Source organism: Protopterus annectens, chromosome 7.part0, assembly GCF_019279795.1.
Source record: "Protopterus annectens isolate FY-2018-M chromosome 7.part0, PAN1.0, whole genome shotgun sequence".
Classification (NCBI taxonomy): domain Eukaryota; kingdom Metazoa; phylum Chordata; order Ceratodontiformes; family Protopteridae; genus Protopterus; species Protopterus annectens.
Window position 1 is genome coordinate 1,709,310,110 of NC_056739.1, and position 11,217 is coordinate 1,709,321,326.

The 11,217-nt window shown below is 41.4% G+C and overlaps 1 protein-coding gene across 1 annotated transcript in view; it reads left to right on the plus strand.

The window, feature by feature from the left end:
* The window catches only part of PECR (peroxisomal trans-2-enoyl-CoA reductase), a 360,488-nt gene that overhangs the window by 218,552 nt on the left and 130,719 nt on the right, over positions 1 to 11,217 (plus strand). The window contains exon 5 of the mRNA XM_044078241.1: positions 10,845 to 10,941. Within this exon, the coding sequence (XP_043934176.1) occupies positions 10,845 to 10,941 (97 nt within the window). The remainder of the gene's footprint in view (positions 1 to 10,844; positions 10,942 to 11,217) is intronic.

Consider the following 11,217-nt stretch of genomic DNA (forward strand, 5'->3'; position numbering starts at 1 on the left):
TGTGTTAGCCAGTCCAGATTACAGCAAAGAATTTGTTGTGCAGGTGGATGCTTCAAACCATGGGGTGGGGGCTGTACTTGGCCAGATTTCTTCAGAGGGAGAAGAGCACCCAGTGGTTTATCTCAGTCGTAGGCTCCAAGCCAGGGAGGAATGCTATACAGCTGTAGAAAAAGAATGTCTAGCCATAGTGTGTGCCCTGCAGAAACTTCAGCCCTTTTATGTATGGAAGAAAATTCACTGCAGTGACAGATCACAATCCACAAACATGGTTAAACAGAGCCAGCCAGCAAAATGCCAAGTTGCTAAGATGGAGCCTAGGGTTGCAAGCATATGATATGTCAGTGCAGCACTGCTTTGGGAGTAGCAATGCCAACACAGGTGGGCTGTCAAGACAGGGAATGGGGTAAGGTATACTCAGATAGACCTAACCCTCTCAAGCAGCATTTCTCAAGGGTCATTTGAAAAACTAGCTTGAGTTCTCCTGGGGGGGGGGTATGTGAAGGCTGCCAGCCTAGCTTGATAGAATTTTGTAGATAATTCTGTCATTTGTAAATATTAATAATAAGCCACAGGCTTGTTCTCTTAAATGTGAAAAAGAGTGTATTGGATGTTGAACTTCAAAAATGTAACAACAGTGCACTCTGATAAGTCAGGCATTTTATGACTGTTTTGATCTCTGGGCTCAGAGCCGTGGTGTCTGAACCAACATATTCTTTCTATTGTTTTGAGACTTGAGTTACTTGCTAGATTTTACATATATAATGTCTTTAATTGCTGTAGTTTCCTGACCATGTGCAAGAAATGTTAATGCAGAGTTTCTGTTAGCCTGGGAAAACCAGAGAATTGTTAAGAATGATGCAATCTAAAATGAGTCAGCAGGATGTATTATCAATTTAAAGGACTTTCTCAGAGACAGAGGGAGAGCATTTTGCATTTGCCACTCACCAGTACTTGCTTTGCTCTTTATGTAAGTAGGATACTAGACTTTAGTGTCTCTCCTAGAAAAAGGTAGAAAATAGTAAGTTTAGTCTAGCTGTTTTCTATATTTATGTCAGAACTGTTCTGTAGTATTATTTTAAGCATTTTCCTGTGATCTCTGAACTCTTGACTAGCACTGTGTTGAATTGTAGAGATTTGTCTTGTGTTTTTATTATTAATAAATATTTTTAAACCTTTCAGCTGTGGCTGTTTTGTGTAGAGGTAATTTAAGCTCTAGAGTACATTGCATGCATATAGTGATACTGTACAAAGCCACTCCAAGTAATCCTTGCTGCTCAGTCACACTTACCATTTGGATAATAATATTGCACAGTAATAATTGGACATCCATTGGTAAGGGCCTTTTTAGTAGCTGATAAAGGGTCCTAGTGGCAGTGATTACTACCTTATAGCCTGGACAGAAGGGGAACAGCTAGTGAACGTGTGCCAGCCTTCCCCAGGAGTATCAGTGTGGTTGTATATAAATCATATCTCAAAGTGTGTGTGTGTGAGCTTCTTGGGCAGGGACACGAAGCACTGGTTGGACAGAGAGGGTGCTAGGAGGACTTGGCTTGGGACCCTGGCTAAGGACCCCACTCTATAGCTGTGCCAGTGGGGAGTCTTATTGGGGATCTGGAGAGAAATGGAGAAACCAGCCCCAGACTGACTGTGATCTCTGTGTGCTCTTAAGGGGAATTGTACTTTACTGTGTGTGTATTTGTTATCCTTCCCAATGTGAATGCCCCTCACTGGTGTTAATGGTGAGGAGTGAGGCTTCTTGATTACTGGGCCAGTGCACGGGCGTCACACCAAGTATTGTGAATTACCAGAGCAGCATAAATGGTTTCACTAATCTACTGATTTTCTTTAATATTGAGCAGTTGAAACAATGTAAGTATAAAGTACACTTAAGCATACATGCAAATCTATCTATCTATCTATATATATATATATCTATATCTGTGTATATGTATGTATATATATATATATATATATGTGTGTGTGTGTGTGTGTGTGTGTATATATGTATATATATATATATATATATATATGTGTGTGTGTGTGCGCTTATGTATGTGTATATATATATATATATATATATATATGTGTGTGTGTGTGTGTGTGCGTATGTATATGTGTGTGTGTATATATATATATATATATATATATATATATATATATATATATATATATATATATATATGTTTTAATATTGGTGTATTTGTGAGCGTAACCAGGTGAAGTGTGTCCTTGTCCTTTCTCCTTAGCTGTGCACTATCACAACAGCACAGGCTGTGCTTACTGAGACATCACTATTTTGAAGACTGCTCAGAATGGCACAGGAATGATTCATCATTAGTTTGATGTCTTTAGCATTTTTTTTTAATTTTAAGTGGTACTGTACTAATGCTGCAGAGGGTGGGTGATAGTCTGGAACCAGGGACCTTGCAGAAATCAGGTGGCTCACAGCCTGCAGGACCAGGTTTCATTGTGTTCCTTCATGCTTTATTTCTTATTACCGCTAAAATTGGTGATATTATGCCAGAGTCTTAGATATAGGTTCATAGGTGTTTACTAGGCTAATGACCACACGGGTCTTTTTAAGCCTAGCCATGCATCCTTAATCTCTGGAAAGTTCTGATACCCTTGATAACTGTAAGCATGGGCCTGAGAGATGAACTATTTACAGGTTATCTGTGTCCATTAGAGACATAGGTACCAAACAAGGGATTAATTTTTGGTTTCCCATCCAGTTGTCCAATATGCACTTGAATTGGGTTAGGAAAGAACTCTGCTTCACATTGATGGGGAGCCTGTTCCATAGACTGGGTAGTCTCTGGGATACATACCTATCTCTCCAGCAGGTCCTATTTATATCACAGGCAAGGTTTAAGTGTTTAGAATGGGTAATTCTGGTGCTGTTTGTTTTTGTGGATATGCAGGGGTCCATTAGAGTGGGGTCTGACAATGCCCTATATGCCAGGCATAGATCTCCCCTCAAAAGCCTGTAAGAGACAGAATACAGGGATAGAGCCTTGAGGCAGTCTGCATAGCACATTTTACTTACGCCCTGTATTCCTTTAGTGAGGAACCTCTCTGACTGTTCCAATTGTTGGATGTGCCTAGTTAGGTACATACCAAAAGGGGTCATTGTACTCAGTGATGGATCTGATGAATGCCGAATACAGTGGAACAATGACTTCCTTGTCTTAGATGCCATACCTTTGTGCATAAGGTGCGCAGCATAGAATTATTTCTTCACCACTGTAGACACATGATGGTCAAAGGCTAGATTACTATGCATGTCCGTACGTCCCTGACTACTGGGTCAACTTTAAGGGACGGATGACTTCCCAAATGGATACAGTTTTGCATTTCTTGGCATTTAGTTTTAGTCCATGGCTCTGATACCAGTTGTTTGTCTGTGTCAGCCCCTCCTGGATAACATTTGTGTCAGTGTGAGATTCAATGACTGCTCCTAATTTGCAATCATCTACAAATTTAGTTAGCCAGAGACCACTGACATTGGACTTGACTTCTAAGAAGTAAATGCTAAAAAGGAGCGGTCCAAGGATGGATCCTTGAGGGACTCCACTTGTGACTGGCCTCTTTGTATAGGTGGACTCCCGAATTCTAACTTCCTGTTTCCTGTCTAAGTCAGTTGGCTATCCACTGGGTGACCTATGTGTTTGTGCCTAACCTCCTGAGTTTGACAACAATGCCTGAGTGGGGTATTATGTTAAATGCCTTGGCCAGGTCAAGGCAGGCAGTGTGAACGATTTTGCCCTCATCCATTGTTTTGGTGACCTTCTCAAAGAACTCCACCAGGTTGAATAGGCATGATCTGCCCTTGACGAAATCAAGTTGGGTTGGGTCCAGTGTCTGGAGGTTTACTATATCTCTCTTGATCATTTCCATGATGATTCTTTCCATGGCTTTACATATAAGACTAGTGAGACTTATGGGTCTGTAGATGGCCTACCTTTGTGCAGAGGGATGACTGTTGCCTTTCTCCATTCATGAGGCATGAAGACTGTTTGGAGGCTACAGTTAAATAGTAATTCCAAAGGCCCTGATAGGTCATGTTTCATGCTATTTAGAAGGCATCCTGAGATATTGTCTGGGCCCATTGATGTAATGTTCTTGGTTGTATAATGGTATCTACAGACATGCATATATAGGTGCATGGAAAAGAAGCAATTTGTATGTGATGATACACACTAGGGAAGTACTGTCTTGCTGTGTAGGAGACACAGGATCATGTGTTGGTTGTGCCATCTTTAGTTGACCAAGTGTAGTACTTAGGGTGAAAGGTGGCTGAGTATCATCTATGTAAGGATATGAGGGCAGTTTTAGTTCCATGAGTGACAGCGCAATGTCAATAAATGTGTCAAACTTGGGACCAGTTTACTGCTGACTCCCCAGAACTGTGGGATTGGCTGAGGATAGAAAAGTCATACATTACTAGTGCATCACATCTGACATGTCTGCACTGTTATTGTTTATTACCAACTACTTCTGTCTCAAGCAGGGGGGGAACTCATGAAGTGCGAAAGAAGATTAAAAGGTTGCAATTTATAGCTGGAGGTAATTTTACAATAAGATTCAAATGAACTTTCTTGGCTGAGTAAGAAATTCATGCAGAAGTAGCCTGAAATGTAAATTATAGGAAAAATCTGGTTAACCATTTAAAATCTCGGCACCCACATTGCTGAGATGTCCTTCCATTTCACTGTTGCAGTATTCATTACAATGGCGATCCCTGCCAAGGGCATCCCGAAGTCTGGCCAGTATACCAAAGCCTTTGAGTTGCTTTAAGGTATACTGTACATCATATGTATGCTTCTTGCATAGTGTAGGGCATAAAAGTGATGTCCAGATGTACCGTCCTCAGAACTTGCCGTCAGTCTGAACGCCATCTCTTGGTCGTCTGTCTGAATGCCCATTCTGTTGCTGATTCACCAAGCCATTGCAGATAAATGCCCCATTAGGGTGTATTGTGTCTTATCTTCTGTTTATATTTTATTGCTTCTGGGTTTTCATGTCATCCAAGAAGGGCAAATGGCAGTGTGGTAGGCAGATTCTCCATTAGGACTGTCATGAGCAAATACTTGTTCTGCCTTTGTGCTTCTCATGACCATATGTCCTGTTCAGTCGTTCGCAAAACCCTCTGTAGTATGCTTTCTTCTTTGGCTTTGTATTTGGAGAATCAATGTCTTAAGTTTTTAGCTAAAGACACAGTGGAAGGAACTTCCTGCTCCAAGAGACAGCTGTCCAAGAAGGCCAAGAAACTAGGCCAGATTTTCCTGCTGTACAGCGTCTGCCGGGCGTCTCTCCCAAGGTGAGTAAAAGCCCAGGGGTTGCCCAAATCCATTGTTGAGTCTTCGGTCACGACCGATTTAGAGGACAGCAGGGATCTGACCTTAGGCACATCCTTGGAGACCTTGCAGATGTCCACATTGGACATTCAGGCAGAACCACGGCTGATTATTTCCGAGGGGCCTAGTGGTGTTCCTCAAATTTTAGTCAGGAAACAAAGTTCCTACTGCAGTTATTGAATGCCTTCTAGGGTTGGAGCTTTCACATTTTATAAAGTTAATGTCCCTTAAAGAAAAAGCAGAAAACATATTACTCTAGTTCCTAAGGACCCACAGAGTGAGTGGCAAAATTTCACTCAGGGCTTGTTTAATGCTCTGATGGCTTTAAAATTTCCTCAGGGTGTTTCTCTTCCAGCTCCCATTGGTACTCTACCCCCTTAAAAGAACAAGAGAACAGGATTCTTATGAGGAGGTGGCAGATTCATATGAGGGATCCCTTGCCTACTCCTCTGATTCCCTGTCTTTTAGATTATATGTCTGAGGAAGAGGAGTCTACTAGTCCTGATACTCCTTTTGATGAAATTTCTTTGGAGGATATAATCTCTAGAGTGATGGAGTTTTTTTAAATAGGATTGTGCTCAGGTTTTTGAAGTGCAGAAAAAGTATTATGAGGTCCTGCAGATGAACTCCTCCAGGCCTTCTGCTGTACCTCCTGTTCTGGCTGCATTGTTGGATGCCTTTTCTAATGCTTCTATGGCTCCTGACTCCCACTCCCTGCTCCCAAGAAACCTGATAGGTTTTATAGGGTGACTGAGGACTGTAAATTTCTTTATAAGTGCCCTTCTGCTGACCCTTCGATGGTGTCTGTGGCGTCTGACAAGCCATCTCAATTGCTTCCTTCTCCAAAGTTATTGCCTTCTGAATGATAGCAGAACCATGGAAAGGTTGGGGGAAAAAGATTTAGACCTCTGCTATTTTAGCTTAGTACTGTGAATTATCAGACCCATATATCCAGGAACATGTTGGATCTCCTTTCCCCGGTCTGTCAGGTAATTTCTGAGCTTCCAGACTCTGAAGGGAAGACTCTGCTCTTTCCTTGTTAGAGACTTACTCCCAGGTGGCTTGCCATTCCATCAAGTGTAATTATGATGCAGTAGATGCTTCCTCTAGGGCTGCTGCCTTTGGTTCTGTGATGAGGAGATATTCCTAGCTTCAGCTTCAACCTTTGCCTGATGATATTAAGGCTAAGTTGATGGATGCTACTCTGGATAATGAGCACTTTTTTGGCGAAGCTGCTGCTGATTTGTTTAAGTCCCTTCAGGATAAGGTCAAGGCTTTACGGGAACTTAAACATGTTTCTGTTTCTCCTGTACTTCATTTTCAGAGAAATTACCCCAATAAGCCAGCCTTTGTTTGTACGCAGTCTTGCCTCCCCCCCCCCCAAAGGTAAGAAAGGTGGGTGGGGTCCTCCTGCTAAAGCTACTCAGACTTCTGTGCCCCAGAAATCTCCTTTTCCTGATAAACCAGGTGCTGCCTGACTATCATATTCTTCTCGGCCACATTCCTCTTTCTTTTTGCTTTTCTCTCTCTCTCCTTGTTTGGTTAAAGATTACTCCTGGTTTCTGTCCATTTATCTGACAAGGGTATTTCATCATCTGGAAGCGTCTTCCACCCTTTTATGGGAAATCCTCAGCCCCCTTAGGAACAGCTATCCTTTCCAGGAGTGCTTTGGGATCTCTTGAATCAGGGTACTATTCATGAAGTTCTGGTTCACCAAACGGGGAGGATGTTTTACTCCGTAGTGTTCCTAGTACCTAGGAGACTAATTTTAGACCTCTATCTGTGAAGGTCCCTCTTTTTGAATGTTGTCCCTTCAGACTTTGTTCCCTCTTTTGCTTCCTCAGACTTAAATGGTGTCTCTGGATCTCAAGGATGCTTATCTCCATATCCGAATTCATCCCCTTTTCATAAAGTTTTTACATTTCTGTGTTGCTTCCTGACATTTTCAGTTCTCTGCTTTGCCCTTTGGCTTTTTTACTGCCCCAAAGTTATCCAGCAAATGCCTGGCTCCTCCTACTTGGACAACCTCCTGTTTCAGGCATCCTTTCCAGAGATCTTTTTGCAAAGTCTTCACTTTGCAGTCTCCCTTCTGCAGATCTCTTATAAATCTCAAAAGGTCCTTTCTGACTCTTTATTAGGATGATGTCTTTTGGGGGGTGCAGTATCCAGACTGTTCCTATGCTGGCATCCCTGCCTTCTCTAAGGGGCTCTCTCACTTTTTTGAACTTTTATTTTATCAGATAACTAATCATTGAACCTATTTGTAAAAGTCCTTGTTCGGCATTTAAATACTGACCTAAACATTGAATTGAAATGCATCAAATTGTTTTAGTTGGCCATCCTGAAAAAACATTGTGTGATCAATATGCCAACTAGCCGTGATTTACCCATTGCAGTTCGACAATTTGGGTTCGATGATTAGTTACTGTATTTCATAAAATAAAAGTTTGATGATGTCATATGGACCCCTTCCAAGGCCCTTACTCACATTTTCTTTTTTCAGTCCCTTCTTCCTCTGACTTCAGTAACTTTTGTGCATACATTTCCCAAGCACTACAAGTTGGATGTAATTTCCGGAGCTTGAGATGGTTTTGCTAGGGCCGTCCTTTATGGCTTCCTAGAGAACTCTGCTGGTCCTTCCTCCACCTTGTCTGCTATCTGAGATTTGGCACTTTCCCTATTGTAATGAATACTACAACAGTGAAATGAAGGACACAGTACACTTGTGTAAAATCTTACCATAACGGTAGATGTCCTTCTCTTCACTGTTGCAGTATTCACTCCCTCCCTGGTCCATTTCTCTTCTGCATGTACTGATTGCCTTTCTATTCCTTGGACTGGCATTCCTACTGGGGCTCTCAGTTCTGAGGATGGTACGTCCGTACATTACCTTTATGCCCTATGCTACGCAAGGAGCTTGCATGTAACATACGGTGTACCTTAATGCAACCTAAAGGCTTTGGTATACCAGCTGGATGTCTGGCCACCCTTTATTATTTATTAAACATTTGTTTACCGGGGTGGTCTGACTGGGTCTACAGAACCCGTTTTCAGCAGAGGCTAAGAAATACTATTCAAAAATAAGTTGAAAGAAACTATGTTACAAGATTACACATCTAGTCAATTCTATAGATTTAAAACATAGATAGTAGTCACTCTCACCATATACACAGACTATGAGTGGATAGTCTCCAGAAGTAGTATGTAGGTAGTGCACTGTATGTACATGAAAAAATAGAACGTTGGTTTCAGTTAGGAAAATAATAGCCAGAAAGTTAGTGATGCAGAAAGATAGAGAGTTAAGAATAGAGATTACAGCTTGAGCAGTAACTTAAGGATAATGTATAGAGACAGAGATGGAGTTAGGAGACCTTTAGGCCCTTGCAGACTGTGAGGGAGTGAAATGTGACAGACGAGGAGCATGAGACTAGTGTGGAAGAAGAGGAAAGAGCTGAGCATTAGGCAGGGTTTATGCAGGAGCTGAGCTATGTATTTTTGAGATGATTTTTTTAAAGAGACTTTGAAATGGGTTAGAACAGGTAGTGAATTCCATAGTATAGAGAGAGTAAGAATACAGAGAATGACCTTGTTTTCTTGTGGGTTTTGAGATCTGATCATAGGGATTGATTTGGTGTGTAAAGTGTGACTAGACTGGCTAGTGCAGGGCAGGCAGTAGGCTTGAAAACAAGGTTGTGCAAGGCGGATAGCTGAATAAACGCAAGTTGGTTAGGGAGTTCAAACCAGTTTAGTTCTAGTAGTGGTTTACAGCGGGTCTGTGTGATATCTAGTGTTTGTGGCAAACTTGGCAGGGGATCCTTATTGTAATAAATACTGCAACAGTGTAGAGAAGGACATCTACTGTTATGGTAAGATTGTACATAACTTTACTTTCTGAAATGTGGAGAAAGAATATCCAAAAATCTGGACTTGAATATATTAAAGTCCGTCATTTCCATATTTTGGCATGTTCTCTTTTTTCTGAGTTATGGTGATCTCAGATTTGGCATAAATTGAGGAGAGATGTAATGGGGCTTGCCCCTGCAAAAAATAACTTTAAATGAGGAGAACAATGTTCAGTATTCACTCTTAGCTAGTGTTCTGGGACTTGCAATATGAATCTTGAGATTTCAGTAAGGAGCCAAAAATCTGTTATGAAATTGCTGGGTTGAGGGCTTTGTTGATGAGCTGTATTGGAATACATAATGCAGTACTTACTAAAGATTCAGCACTGTATGGCTTACTAATGTTTTGCCCATGGTGTTATCATTAAGAGCTATATTCTGTTGTTATCAGGGATACAGCATTGTTTATATCAATTATTACAATTTATTCTGCCTGTATTGTATAGTTTACTTCAATTATTATCAATTTTATGTCTATTTCAATAATTCCTGCAAACAGAATTTTTGAATCTTGAACATTTATTTGGTATACAGGAGCAATATAATAAAAATGGAGAAGTGATATTTAGTACATTTTAATAGTAAACTAAATACTGATGCATGCATGGTAGTACTTGGTGAAAAAACAAAGTGTATGCTTTTTGCCAATCCAGCAGCATACAAGATAAACCTGTGGCTATGATGCAAGTGATATGAGTTATGCTAGCATCCCTGGCACCCAACGGAGCTGTTGTGAGGGATGCAAGGTATGTTAGGGCTTAGCCTACTTGCCTCTCTTTGGGGGAAGGGGGTAGGTATGGATACACACTGCATGGCTGAATTTGTTGTGAAAACTTGAGAGTTGCATAGAAGTACCTGCCCTTTGGGGGTGGAGCCACTGACCACGTCACACGTGGAGGCATGGACGTGCATTGGGAAAGCTTACTTCATGCCTGTGCTCAGGAATCACAAGCATGTGCATCAGGGGTTAAGGGTTATTGTACCTTTTGTAATCATATAAGCTAGGTGCATTGCAACAATTGCTCCAAATTTATTCCATTTTCTGGCCGCCATGACAGAAATTCAACCCCTGCATTTGCATGGGTTAGTGCCAGGGCCATCCCTGGTTAGGGATACCAACAGTACTTCTCCCAAACTTGGCACATTGTAGAACCACCTGCCCCTACACTGTTCTGCCTGTGTCTAGGCATCCACACACTTGAAGCATAGTGTTATTACTCACTGTAATCCATGATGGGAACCCTGGAAGGATGGTGTCCTGGTCTGGGAATAGGGCAATGGTGGCTCAACCCCACAGACAAATCCAAAGTGACACACAAGAAAAAGAATACTGAAGGCTGGTAGGGACCCGTAGCACAAAAATGTGTGCACTTTTTAATGTTACTGTTTATTTAGTTTGATATGGTTATGCAAATAAATAGTTCTCATATAGCATTGTTCCAGTTTGTAAACAGCTAATGTTATCATCCATGATGGGATTTGTTGGTAATATTGTTTCAGTTGGTAAACATTTCATGTTTTGTGCTCATGCTGATGTGTACTGTTGTTGTCATGTTGTTGTTTTCATGTTGTTTTTTTGTTACAGTCACACAGGAGCAGCTCGTGCAGCAGTAGACAATTTGACAAAGACTTTAGCCATAGAGTGGGCCCACACTGGAGTCAGAGTGAATGCCGTAGCCCCGGTGAGTAATGTTGCTTGAAATACAGCACTTCCTTTTATACATGCTGCTCAGTGGAATATTTTTAGGAAGTCATACTGGATTTTTTGTGACAGTTTGTATGAGTGCAGTAATATAGCCCAGTGCCAGACGTTCTGAGCTGACCATGCGGAATAGATTTTCTGTTTTCAGGTTTGACTGTACTATGGGAGGACGGCTGCCTTAGGACATTGCTGCTGGTTTGCTGGGTCAGTTCTTGTTACTGTGCACCACTGTGTTACTTCTGGGTGCATTTTTGTA